General features: G+C 38.4%; 1 protein-coding gene across 1 annotated transcript in view; it reads right to left on the bottom strand.

The window, feature by feature from the left end:
* The window catches only part of KCNIP4 (potassium voltage-gated channel interacting protein 4), a 543,363-nt gene extending 533,670 nt beyond the window's left edge, over positions 1 to 9,693 (bottom strand). Inside the window, exon 1 of the mRNA XM_058722968.1 lies at positions 9,501 to 9,693. Coding sequence (XP_058578951.1) covers positions 9,501 to 9,600 — 100 coding nt within the window. The 5' untranslated portion in view covers positions 9,601 to 9,693. The remainder of the gene's footprint in view (positions 1 to 9,500) is intronic.
* Between the last annotated feature and the right edge of the window lie 5,114 nt (positions 9,694 to 14,807).

Raw genomic sequence — 14,807 nt, 5'->3', positions numbered from 1 at the left:
GAGCCCGACGCGGGGCTCGAACTCACGGACCGCGAGATCGTGACCTGGCTGAAGTCGGACGCTTAACCGACTGCGCCACCCAGGCGCCCCTATGTCCAAGGATCTTGAAGCATTCTGGTAACGGGAAATAAAGACTCGACTTGCTCACCTGGTGAGCTCGACTTGCTCACCAGCTCACCACCCCGGGTGGCTGGTAGATGGGCAGACCTGGCCACACAACAAGGAATGAGGAATGAATCATTTAGCCTGAGCACATGAGGAAGATCGGTCATGGGAAGTACAAGGAGTTTTTACGGGGAAGAGAGTTCTGACAGAAGGTAATGAATCAGTGCCCTGGCAGGTGCCTGAAGCAGGGAAAAGGGGTTTCTGCCTACCCCATGCAGAGACTGTGGTAGGCATATATGGCCTAGAAACTGTTATCAGGGCTTATAAAAGAAGCTGGAATGGGAGACTCGTAGCGACTTCCTACCCTAATCTTTCAATGGTTTCCCAGCAGGAAAAGAATAAGACTCAAAGTCCTATAATCCCCCGGTACGAAATGACCTTGGCCATGCCTCCACTGCTCCCACTACCCTCACTAGCTCACTCTGCTCCAGGTCCACAAGTCTCCCTGTGCTCTTTGGACCCATGAAACATACTTTTAGTCAAAGGCTCTTGTACATGGTCATCTCTTTACCTAGAATCCTTTTGTTCCAAACTCTACTATGTCTTACACACTCATTTCTTTCAAGTATTAGCAAAAAAGTCAGTTCTTCAGAAAGGCCTTCTCTGACTACCCTATTATAAGTTTTGTTTTAATGTTTGTTCATTTTTGAGAGACAGAGAGTGAGTGGGGGAGGGGCAGAGAGAGAGGGAGACACAGAATCCAAAGCAGGCTCCAGGATCTGAGCTGTCAGCACAGAGCCCAAAGTGGTGCTCAAACCCATGAACTGCGAGATCATGACCTGAGCCGAAGTCTGACGCTCAACCAACTGAACCACCCAGGCGCTCTTATAAACAACACCCCTGTTTCTGACCCCCTACTATATTTTGTGCTTGTCTCTATTAAACATCAGATTATATATCCCTTTGTTTACCTTTGTGGCTTGCTTCCTCAATGGTACATAAATTCCACAAAACTTGGATTATGTTCATTACTGTGCCTAGAACAATGCATGGGTTATAGTAGTCGCTGTAGTAGTCTACATGGATCATGTATTTAGTGAGTGAATGAGTGAATGAATGAATGAATGAATGGATTCTACTATAACTATTCTGCCTCCCATACCTTTTTGTAGTATTTATAGTTTGTATCTCAAAACTTGGCAGGTTAACTTGCAAGAAAGGAAGTTCTGTGTTTTTGCTTAGGGCTGCATCCCCAGTGTCTAGAACAGTGACTGGCACTTGGGAGCTGCTCAATAAATAATCATAAATGTTATTCACCATGAAAATAAGACGTTCCTATACAATAGTTTCAAGACAGAAAGTGAATGGTTTTTTGATTACAGCAACAAGTAGCACCAGAACCAGTTTTAAACCCAACCAAATCAATCAAAGACAACTTCTTATTAGTGGGAACCACTCTGTGGAAAGCCCAAAACCCTGTATAACATCAGCAGTGTCTGGCTCCAAGCAATTGCACCCTATAAGTATGGTTCGCACTTGCTTAGCAAGCAATGAATTCAACTTTTAGTTTCAGATATTGAGTGGTCACCTGCTTTCTTTGGAAAGAAAGGTGACGGTGCCTTGCCATAATGGCAAAACACACACATTGCTTATAACATCCTAGATAGGGTTCTAAGCTCGCAAACTCATGTGAAACCACACAGCAAACAGAAGAGGGAAATGCTATGATTATTCCCACTTAAGATATAAAGAAACCGAGGTAGAGAAGATTTGGGTGTTTACCCAAGATGGCTAATATGTGTTAGAACTGGGACTTAATTATTATTAAATCCAATTATTTTGGGCTTTAGAGTCTGTGCTCTTAATGTCTATACTCCAAGATCTCTCTGTAATAACTGAAATATACAGTTGGTACTGTTTCAGCAGTGAGATTTGTTTGATGATGAGTCTCCTGACCTGGTCAAATGCTTTTCAAATAATTACATCCCAAAACCTGGATGGTATGGGTGAATTTCAAACAGAGAGGCCAAGGTAGGCCTCTGTGAGAGAGTATAAGCAGCGAATAAAGTAAGGAGTTTAGCTTCCGTTTTTAATAATCAAAGTGATGAACAACTAGGATACCTGCCCTTGTGATTTGTATATGTTGCTACTGGGTATTAAGCCTGGGTCTTCTGTTATTCATCCACTGGGACACTGAATGGCTGTCAGGTGGTTAATACCGTCTACCACTAACTTAGACAAATCATCAAATAGAAAACACCTTAATTTACAGCCAAGTTCCTCAGCTTAAGGATTCTTCGTGGTACTACCTACTTTTTAAATTTTTTTTAATTTAATTTTTCAAATGTTTATTTATTTTTGAGAGAGATAGAGACAGAGTGTGAGTGGGTGATGGGCAGATAGAAAGGGAAAGAGAATCCGAAGCAGGCTCCAGGCTCTGAGCAATCTGTCAGCACAGAGCCTGATTCGGGGCTCGAACTCACAAACCACAAGATCATGACCTGAGCCAAAGTCAGACACTTAACCAACTGAGCCACCCCAGTGCCCGGTACTACCTATACTTCAAATGATAAAACTATGCTGGAAATGAACTTACCATCAACGAAATCTTAGAATCCTTGAACTTTACAATTATTGGTCTGCTAGCAAAATAACTAACTTAGGAGAGCTATCCTTATTTTGGGTAAATATTCTGTGGAACTTAGGTCATATTCAAAGTTTATTTTTGGAGTATAACCCATTAGAATTTTTTCTCTGTAGAGAAGATTTCTGTCAAAAACAACTCATTTGGTAAATTGCTTAATCTCTCTGGGACTCAGTGTTTTCATCGACAAAATGATTGATTCAGAATTTGTAATTTCTGAAGAATTTCCATTTTATGAAGTCTTGATTAAGTTAGAACTTCAATATGTGATTTATAGATATGCCTTTCCCTTTTTCCCCTTCTTTCTTCATTTATTTTGGTTCATTGTCACAGTCGTGTTTTGATATAAATGCCTCTCCACAGAAGTAAAAAGAAATAAATCTTTTTTCGGGGCGCCTTGGTGGCTCAGTTGGTTGGGTGTCCGACTTTGGCTCGGGTCATGATCTCACGGTTAGTGAGTTCTAGCCCTTCATTGGGATCTGTGCTGACAGCTCAGGGCCTGGAGCCTGCTTTGGATTCTATGTCTCCCTCTCTCTCTGCTCTTCCCCTGCTCACACTCTGTCTCCATCTCAAAAATAAGTAAAGATTAAAAAAAAAGTTTAAAAAAAGAAATAAAATTTTTAAAAAGGAACTGTTTTTTTTTAATAGTCTATAGGTTTTATATTTGGTATGGCTTTTAGTTATCTGTGTACATTTTCTTCTTATTTTTGAATATTTATCTTCCGTAGTCATAGTGAACACCATTTGGATCAGTGCCACTCTGAAGATACTGGAACTAATTTAGATTCCTTCACTTATTCTCTTGTGACCTTGAGCAAATTATTAACCTCTCTGAATCTCCAGTTTATCTGCCTGCAAACCAGAAGTAACACCTGCAAACTGGTGTGGTTGATACGATAATTCCAGGGCATAGCATATGTAACCCTTCTTTCACCTGGTTTGTCCTATAGATCCTCAACTAAAGCAAGCTTTCTTCCTCCCTTGCCCTCTGCTCCCCATAAGAATAACCTGTGTTCTACTCTTTATATTTGCTGATAAAGGCTGGAATACATTTTCTGTTGACCACCATCCCAATCAAGCTGAAAACCCCATTGAAGCTTATGTGATGCTCTAAATCATCGCTGAATGCACCTAACCCCAAATCCTCCTCCAATATAAATCATCTTACTACCTTTGTTTGTCTGTGTTCCAATCAATCCCCTCCATAAATCTCAGACCCTTTCATAAATAATCCCCTTCCCAGATTCAAGGTCTCTTCTTTACACTGTAGTATCTTATGTTGAGTTTTCTCCTTTTTCCAGAATCACCAGACCTTCTCTGTCCCATCTATTTCTAGCTGTCCCACCTGTTAGCCACAGACAAATCAAACAGAAACTAGGCTCAGTCTGAGAACAAATATGTATATCTACTTTCTCCTCATTTTTCACCTCAAAGCTGAATGAAAGACTGTACTTGACTTGACTGGAATTTAATGCAGATTCATTTATGTTACAAGATTTTGTCTTAATTATAAGATAGGGTCTTTAGAATATTCTTTATGTTGTAGTTAGAACAGTACAGTCACTATGTCAGAATGGATATTTATGTGTATTATACAATGTGAGTGATTAAAGGGTATTCTGCATATAGAATGTGTTCAAGAGAGGCTAGTAGAAAAAGTTGATAGATACTTGACCTAACGCTCTATCCTTTTCACCAAATCCTTTGCCATTGCCATCATGCTTTAAATGTCCAGGAAGTTAAAGTTATAGACTAGGATATAAAGCCTTGTGGCCTGCATTTGACCTGCAGCTTTGTGACTTACTGGTTGAGTAACCTTGAGCCAAGTTACTTAGCCTCTGCAAGTGTAAGTTTTCTCTTTTAAACTGAGAATAATAGTACCTACCTCAGAGGACTATGGTGTAGATTAACAAGATATTACTATGGTAATACAATGCTATGCACAGTTTTATAGTATATCATGTTTAACACTTGCCTTACATATAGGTAATCTTCAATAAAGCAATACATTAATATTATTTATCATTATTTAATCTTATGGATTAAAAAAGATAATAACCCCAAATCACATGACTGTCAAAAGGCAAAACTGTGATCAGAATCCAAGCAAAATAACTCTAGATTCTCTGTGAGAATATACTGCCTCTGAATATACTAAGTCCTCTTCCTTAGTCACTTCTTAGACATTAATATTCTTGAGATAAAGCACATATTAACTATAAAACACCCTAAAGAAATTCAAATAATATAAATATTCCCTGTATTCCATTCTTAAGTGGTATAAAGAGTATGCTTCCATTTTATGATATCACCACATATTACGTTTATATTTCTTAAACACTACAGTTAAGCAAAACTTTTCTGATAGTCCAAATACACATCGGTTTTGGCATCCCATTGCATTTAGGAAAGCAGAATGCCAGAAGAATTAAAAAAGAGTCTGCTCTATGACTTTCAATTAAGCTATGTGAGACAGAAATAATTGCCCCCTTCCAGGCATCTCCAGCCCCTTGGTCCTCATTAGACAACATCCAATGTATACACAGTCAGTACTGTTTTCCAGTTGACCCAATTTATTAACAGACCCAACATACCCACACTTCTGTCAACAGTACAGGATAATTAAGAACTTGGGTTCCAAAAATCCATCTTTGTGTATATGGCTAATATACACAAACCCCAAGAGTTTAGAACTCTTGGGGAAACTTGTATTACAGTATTGCAGATATATGATAAATAAAGCGAGCTGAATAAGTACACAAGAAATTCTAATGTGCATACATTCTACAAAAGACTTAGATTATCAGTTAATTTCTTTTTTTGTCTTTTTATTGAAGACCATTACCAATAAAAGTGATTTTTTTTTCCCAAGCCATGTGTGTGATTGCATTTTTGTAAAATTTTGCCTTTTACTAAGGTTGGTAGAAGGGAGAAAGATGGTTCTTTCTTAATTCAGTAACTACCTCACCATGATTTAATGCATATTTGGATGAAAAGTAGATATTTTCACAGCCCAGTGTTGCATACAGAGATAATGAAATAGCTTTGCCATTAAAATTTTGATTCAATTTCTCCCTGGAATGCGTTAACAGAAAACCACTTTCATTTTTATAGCTGGAAAAGAGGCAATTTATTGTTGTGGGGTATTAGGAGTATTCCAAAGCAACATAAGTCGAGCTGCCTAAATTCTTCACTAAGAAGAGGAAGTTTAAAAATTCAAAACATTGGCTTTCTGTGATAGCCTCAAAACTTTGCTCAAGTTAAACCTATTATCTGTATGCATACTGACCTGGTATTAAGATTACTTACTTTGCTTACAAAAAAAAAAAAAAAAAAAAAAAGGAAAAACTTATGGAAATTTAACTGAATTACAAAAAAACAACAAACAGAACAAAACACCAAAACATAAAACTACTGACCTTTGTTAATAAATCATAACACGATGTGTTTATTCGTTATTAGAACTCCATGTAAGATTTGAGAAATTCTATCACAAGGATGCCTAAAATAGCAGTCCCAAATGTCAAAGTCTAGAGCTACAGGAAAGGACATTTCTCTATTCATTTGGAATACAATGAAAATCTCCCTGAGGTATGATGAATTATCCCACTATGGAAGAGGAAGAAAGACCAGTCTCATGGTTGCACTTCATATCAATTACAAAGTAGGCCATTGATACCTATTTCATAAGAAAGGATATGTATTACGTAAATGAACAATTTTAATTACCTGATACTCACAAACTTTTTGAAATGGAAAGTTCCATGGAGATTTTCAACTCCAGTTTTCTCAGTTTAGACAACAAAAGACGTAAAGTGGCTTATCCAAGGTTAGAAAACAAGCGTGTGGCAGGGGAGGGGTAAGAATCTGTATTCTTACTGTTGTTTCATTGTCTCATGTTAAATAATGTCACCTGCTAAATGCAACTCTTTTTTTGTTTATAAATATAAGCCATGGATATATGTGTAGCGTTATGTGTTTATGCACATCACACATGGACTGGAACAGAAGGACCTAGGACATCCAGGACCTAATCCCCAGTTCTTCCACAAAGAATGAGAACTCAAAGTACTCCAAGACAACCAAATACAAATATTTCAGACTTTAATGTTACCAATTTATTCTGAAGTCCATTTACTCTCTCTATATTTAAAGCAAGATAGTAACTACATTATGCAGACATAGTATTATATGTGCCCTTGAGAACACAATGCGTGTTGCATATACAATAACACAAAAAGAAAAAAAAACTGCATTCTGAATGATAACTACATTGTAGAACAGTTATAACATTACAAGAAAAGGTTTAATAGTTTAGGGGGAAAAATCAAAATCATCCTCACAGGGCTTTAAGTTAGGTTCAGATTTTTCTACTTACTATTCAAATTTATTTAATAGGACTCTTGAGCAGACAGAACGAAGAAAGGTGAAAGAAATCATTATCCCCAACCTAGATATGTAAAATGGTGGGCAAGGAAGAAAATTCCTATGTGAAAATAAACCTGAATGAAGTGAGCATCAGTGTTTGTTTCTAAGAAAGCTCTAGAGAATCTGTTAGGAGGCTATTTTAATATTAAATACTGTTTACCATTTTCATTAATTAATATTGGGCTGTAACTTTAGAGTGTACACATTCTGATCTATAGATTCACACTATATACAATAAAATATAACAATTCAGTCTATTCATTTGTTTTACATCTCCAGTAAGCAAAGTATGCGGCCAACTTAAATCTTGTTTTGAAGGTTTTTCTGATTCTCACATTCACTTGGGATATAAGTCCTATACAAACTTCGAAATGGAAAGCACTATTACTCTCTGTTTCAATCAAATTTTACAGATTAAATATAATTCATCCTTCAGATGGTTATCAACGTTTTGCCATTTCAAAATGTTTTCTAAAAACAGTGGACACAAATCAGATATAAATTTTTACTGAAGTTTATGACAGAGCACATTCTCTCCATACCATTAGTACAATATTAGCTTGGAAAATGCTGATAGGGTAAAATATAGATAGAATGCAAGAAAGAAACAGTTCATACGAATCAGTACAATTTGGAATGCAAGTAATAAAGAAAAGGAAAAACAAATAGTTTCTTAGAGGTTAGAAGCCTTTAGAAGAAGGAAACACCTGGTCTCGTTTGGGAGCGTGAATGTTTGTGCTCCTGAAACAAAACTAATATTACAGTAGATTTCATCCCCAAATCCAGAGTAAAAGCCCTCAACAAAAGAGTTTCAAGAATGGGCACACACCATCTATAAAATCAGGTAAAACAAATCCCTCAATGTGGCTAGAAATACTGACACTATTTCATGTTCCTGTCAGACTCAGAATATAAAACAAAACACAACAAAAAACGTAAACAAACAAACAAACCCAAACTAGTCCATTAAAATGGGAGGTCCCTGTCACATTTGCCAGGTAAAATAACACATAGAAATGAACAGAGAAGCCAAAACAAGCGATTGCTTTTATAACAATGAACAAGATAAAGTCAATTTTAAAGAACTCTCCACACTTCCGGAATTTAGAAATTATCTTCTTTTTGGCACTATGAAAGTTTCCATCACAGAAGGCTCCAAGAAGTATTCTGCAAACTCACTTTAAAATTACTTTAGCAAACCTTGCTTTCCACCATCCCTTACCCCACAAGGAGTTACAGATGTAGGTTTCTGATAACCTACATCAGAGTGACACATATACTGTAATTTGATGTTTGCTATTTGTAAATGTAATCATGTCACATGTGGTAGTCTTTCTCTGGAGGGCTGGATTAGTTGTGGATATAAATACATTTACAACATATTTGCATTTTTGCTCAAGTTTAAAATCTGAAGCAACACGAATACCAAAGCATAGCCATGCCAAATATCACCCAAGGATGCTTTTGGAAATTGCTTTGACAACTTTAGAGAAACAGTTAACTAGCTGTATGCAAACATGCTCTCAAATGTGTTGCGAGCAATAAGAAAACAATAATCTAAATTTACTCAGATTCTCAAAGAAACATTTAATCCGGAAAAAATACAGGCAAGAACACACCTTATTTTTTTAAGAAAGAGATGATTGCTAAGGAGAATAGGAGAATGAGCCTCTGATGAATGTAAACAGCAAGACTTGAAATACATTGGCCGTTTGGAATCTGTGTTAAAGTCCTTCGTAAGTTGGGGACTCTTCCCCTTAGCCTCTACGTTGAAATGTGAAAAGGTAATATTGTAAATACTTCTCAAGACAACCTTACAAAAAGCTTGTCATTCTTAGGCTCTAATCTTAAACCATAAGAAATTATAATAAATGTCTATTTTCATTTGATGAATGCATTTGCCTAGCAACAACAACAGCAGAAAAAAAAAACAAAAAACCCAGACCTTACAACATACTCAAATAAAATTGCTGATGCAATAAAAGGGGATATTAGATTAAACAAAGTCTAACATCAATATGGACTAGATGCTCTCAATATAACAGACATACCAATCAGTAACCTTTAATTTCCTCAATTTTGGTTTCCACATTTTGATTCAAAGTGGTTCTCAGAGTCTTAATGTTCTGCTCTGAAAACATTACTGAAACTTACAAAAAGTTTATTTTATTCATCTTCCCTACTCTGAAAGACCTGCCTGTCTGCCTGTCCATCCCAGAGTAACATTTCTCTGATCTCATTTCAGGTGCCTTTTACATTCACTTAAGAAATTTTTATTGCAAAACAGAGAATTTTTAGAAGTCACTAAAAAGCACTCCCTTACCTTCTAAACCTGCTTCAATCAGCCCAAACTGTTCCAATAATTTAACAAAAAGCACAATGACGATCAGAACTGCTATCATTTCAAGCCCTTCCAAGTTCATGGTCAGCTAGGTCATGGTCCGACCACAGCCAGTGAGAAGTGCTCCTCTGCCTGGCTTTCTTTGTAAAGCCATTAAACTACATTAAGAAGGCTACTGCCAGAGGGGAAGGGGAGGAGGAGAGGTTGAGAGAGAGAGAGAGAGAGAGAGAGAGAGAGAGAGAGAGAGGATGAGAGAGAGAGAGAGAGAGAGAGAGAGAGAGAGAGAGAGAGAGAGCGAGATGGAGAGGCTGAGAGAAAGGGCGTGAATAAGAGAAATGCATCCATCCTGTCTACTGTAGCAGAGGCCAGAAGTGGCAGCCGGATTAAGTGGGGCCTGTCGGAATTATCGGCTTCCTTGTTATCACTCTTACACAGAGAGACAGTCACGCATGAAGTAACGCGCAGATCACCCGAAGACCCCGAGGTCACCAGGACGGTCCCGAGGAAAGACGACGCGCACGGCAGTGATGGCTCCGCAGCTCCAGGACCCGCGCTCCCGCTGGTGGCTTTGTTGGGCTGGTCAGTTGCCTTGGAAACGGAAACTAAGCAAGGGCAGAACTCCCATTGCAGACAGCCACCAAGCTCAGCATCTTGAAATAGGAAGAAAAAGCCTGAAAATGCCGAGAGGTAGAGTGACAGCTTGGATTCGGCTGCTTCAGAAACACTGTTTACTAGTCAGGAAAAGCAAGTGTGTGTTTTGCCCCAACTAGCTGAGTGCAGAGAGAAATGGGGCTTTAGAGAGTCGTTCAGGATTTACTTTCTTCTCAAAGAGATGCCTTATGCTAGGACTCGATCTGAGTCATTGTGAACTAATACTCTCACTTGAATAATACCTATCATACTGTGTCAAAGCCTGAGTATAATAAACTAATAAATATCCCTAATATTTGTAAATTTTAGACTTTAGCAGTTATCTTATGCATTAGCCCATCGCTATTCGATATGACAAAATATATACTTCTTTACAATGTGTACTTCCTATGCTTGTTTTTTTTTAATTGATTTAGATAAATTTAGAGCCAGAAAAAGTTTGAGAACAACAACCAAAAAATCAGAAACAAAACTTTGGCGTTTCTGTCTTTATCTTGCACAATCATTTCATTCCCCTTCCACCCCATTACTGCCCATATAGATCAGGCCTACGTTAAAATACAGAACTTAAAAACAAAAACAGAAACAAGAGTTAGAAAGCATCTCAGAAAGCCAATTCATAGATGAATAAAACTGAGGGCCAAGAAAGAGCACGGAAGGGCAGACAAAAGCAGGACACGGTAGAATTCAGGTGTCCCTAACTGCTGGTTGGCTTTTAAGGCAACGTAGTATAATGGTTCAGAGTTTGGACTCCAGAGCCAGAATGCCTAGATCACATGTATTACCCTTTTTAGCTGTGCAACCTTGGACAAGTTACTTAACATCTCCATGCCTTAATCTGCTCATCTGTATAAAAGGTGATGATGATAGCATCTTTCTCATGGGACTGTTGAGGGACTTAATGAGTAATACTTCCAGAACAGAGAGAGTGTTCAATCACTACCAGTTCTTATTTTTATCACAAGTCTCTCCACGCTCGATTCATACCACACAGGGTTGCCAAAGTAGTCACTCTAGGATGTAGCCCTCATCTTATCATTCCCTTAATCAAACACCTTCCATGGGATTAGTCGCCTACTGAAAAACAGTCCAAGTTCTTTTGAACAGCATCCTGGTCCTTCTATGATCTGAGACCAGCTGGAAAATCGCACCTCATGGGCACTACTTCTGTATATCACCCTACCTGACAGCTCAGCTTCCTTCTCCCAAACTCACTCTGAGCTTCTCCGTCTCCAGCCTTTGTTCAAAACACGGTATCTATCTGGAAAGTCCTTTCTCTGCCTGTCAAGTTACTAAAACTCTCCCAGAAAACTTCACGCAGAATTGTAGGAAAGCTCTTCCTTTTTTTGTGTGTTTTTACAGTACCTTTTCCTCTTATGATACGTTATATTACAGTCGAGCACACATCTTCACAATTTAAGAGTAAGCTTCTAGAAGGCAGAAATCATGCCTTCTTTACCTTTATGTTCCTCACATGCCTCCGTGGAAGGCACTTTATAGTTCACAGACATATGGAATGGAATAGATACATGTTGGATAACAACAGTATCCAACTATTAATTGGGTAATTACCATATACCAGATCCTTTACATACATTGCTTTTCCCTCTTAGCCACTTGGAAAACAGGCATAATTAGATAAGATTTATAGAGAAGCACTAAGCCTCCGAGAGTTTAAATAGCAGGCTCAAGGTCATACCACTGGTGAGTAATAGGACCAAGATTCAAACTCTGATCGTTCAACTCAAAGCCCAATATTTTTCCCATTATTCTACACAGCTTTAAACCAATTAAAAACCCAAACATCGGCACAAATAGTTGTCAGCCCAGAAATGCAGGTTGTACCCAAAATGATCCTTGCAAACTATTCTGTGACATTCTAATTAATCCACCAGCCCCTATGACTTTGCAACATAAGAAGTTTCCAAACTAGTAGTTAAGTGAATTCCTGGACCCTTCTTCCTGCTTTTTCACAGGATTATCATTACTTAAACATATATCACCTCTGGCCTCCAGAGGGGCTTGTTCTAAGTTTTTTCTACCCAAGGGAACCCAGTAGAGCCCTTCAGCTTGCCCTGTAAATGAAAGCCAATGATCAGGTCCTTTATGTTCATATTTAAAATTGATGTCCGGGCAACAAAATCAAAGCTACACACAGTGGCATTACATCAGACTGAAAAGCTGCTGCACCAAAAAGGAAACCATCAACACATGAAAAGGCAACCTACATAATGGGAGAAAATATTTGCAAATCATATATCTGATAAAGGGTTAATATCTCAAAAACGTAAGAAAGTCATACAACTAAATAGCAAAAGAAAGAGAAGAAAGATAGAAAAAAACCCAAATAACTTGTTTAAAAAAATGGGTAAAAGTCCTGAATAGACATTTTTCCAAAGGAGACATACAGATGATCAACAGGCACATGAAAAGATGCTCAACATCATTAATTACCAGGCAAATGCAAAGGAAGACTTTAGTGAGGTGTTACCTTACACCCGTTAGGACAGGCATTATCAAAACGATAAAAGATAACAAGTGTTGGCAAGGATGTGGAGAAAAGAGAACTTTTGTGCACTGTCGGTGGGAATCTAATTGGTGGTGCCATGACAGAAAACAGTATGAAATTTCTTCTAAAAATTAAGAATAGAATCACCACATAATTCAGCAATCCCTGTTTTGGGGTACACATCCAAGGGAAATGTAATCAGTTCATCAGCACCTACACTCTCATGTTCATTGCATCATTACTCACGATAGCCAAGACATGGCAACAACCTAAGAGTCTGTTGATGGATGAATGGAGAAAATGTGATAAGCATGCACACACACACACACACACACACACACACACACACACACACACTTTGCCAAGCACTGAGCTAAGCACATTGACTGTCCTGCCCTCACAACAACTCCTTGAAGAAGATCCAGATTTCACGGTCACAGATGAAGAAACAGAGCCTTGGGAAGAGTTGATACATTGTTCCACGTCCCAAAGCATCAGAAACCATTCAGGCTGGTAGCTGTATACTGACTTTCAGGACCTTCCCCATGGGAAAGACTTGACAGCAACCAGGTATACACTAAGAACTTGATAAATGCTTCCCTTCACTGACATATAAACATCACTGAGGTAAGTAGCCAACACTTTATTAGGAGCTTTGAAAAGACTGCTTGCCCTTCCTGGATTGATGCAATTTTAGATGCAAGTGCCCCAGCCCTGAGAGTGGAGTGGGGAGGGATGGAGGTGATGCAGAAGTGAGAGAAGGGAACGCTGGCATGACAATTTGCCAAAAGCTTCTGCATGGCATTCTCTCAAGAAACTAATGAGGAGGGTGAGAGGCAGATTCAGTCCCACTGCTTGAAAGAGGGTTCAACAAAACAACGTTGGGGAGTCGCTCAATGTCTACTGTCACACGAAGATTTCCTTGGCCTGGCCCCAGAAAAATAAACACACTTAATTAGAGACACTTTTGCACTTCAGAGCATATCACTAAAGTGCAGTTTATTCAAAATCACCAGTTCCTGGCAGAAATGAACCCATTTCTGCTTTGTTTTCTGCAATATGTCTTTTGGAAGGAAAACAATGTTTCCTTCTAAAATGAGAGATGAGGCTGCCCTTTTGTGAACTAAGGCAGAGAAGCAAGAGATTCTGCTTATTTGTGGTTTTTATTATTGCAGGTTGGGGATGGCATTAACTGGAGGGAAAGGGGAGAAAGGCTTCTCCATACCCTAGTCTCAGAGCCTCAATTAGTTGGCCTGGTCAAAACTAAACTTCATTCCATTTATTTCTGATTATTTGTCATTTATTTATTTGTTAGATTTTTGGTCTAGGTACCATACAAGGGTGTATGGGCAATAGAAATCCTCTCCCCTGTCTTTGCAAAGCTTAAAAATCTACTAAAACAAAATTTAGATGATAATAGCTTATATTGTTAGGAAAATCTATTTGACACAGAATAGTGAACTAAGCTCTTTATATGGATTCTTTCACAGCATCCTCATATACACCCTATGAGATGGGTGCCATTTTCGTTTCCATTTTACAGGAGGACATTGAGGAACAGACGGTTTAGTAGATCATACCAGGAAATATCCAACCCAGGATTTAAACTCAGGGCTGACCCCAGAGATCATAATCAGATAGTGTTTTAAGTATAAATGTAAATAAATAAAATCCATGGCAGCATCTGGTAGAAGCATTTAAGCAAATATGGAAAGTACCACTTAGGTTTGAGTGGCAGTGGGAGGTTGGAGAATGGAACCGAGATCAACTTTACTGCATAGGGCTTACACCATACACATATTAGGTGGTGACTTTTTTTTTTTTTTTTTTTTTTCTTTTCCACAGCAAGGGCAGTCTGCATTGCATGACCCCTGGGGAATAAGACTAGTCTTGGCAGAGAACTTGCCCAGAGCCTGGAAAATACTCAAAGCTAGCCATTTCACTTGTCCCAATGCCCTCATGACATTTCTTCTCTCAGTTTTCAGGCCATCTCCCATTCTGACATGCAAAATGAGCACCCTTTGCCTGCCTCTAACTCATTTCCCTTCTTTGGTAGTTATTTGATCCACAAGAAGCCTGGCTAAATCCTGTGACTGAGTGAATAGGGAGGTTATTTGGATTTTCAAAAT

Source organism: Neofelis nebulosa, chromosome 3 (genome assembly GCF_028018385.1).
Source record: "Neofelis nebulosa isolate mNeoNeb1 chromosome 3, mNeoNeb1.pri, whole genome shotgun sequence".
In the NCBI taxonomy this organism is placed as follows: Eukaryota; Metazoa; Chordata; class Mammalia; order Carnivora; family Felidae; genus Neofelis; species Neofelis nebulosa.
Note: the sequence above shows the minus strand (reverse complement) of the source record. Positions and strands in the feature narration are given on the sequence as shown.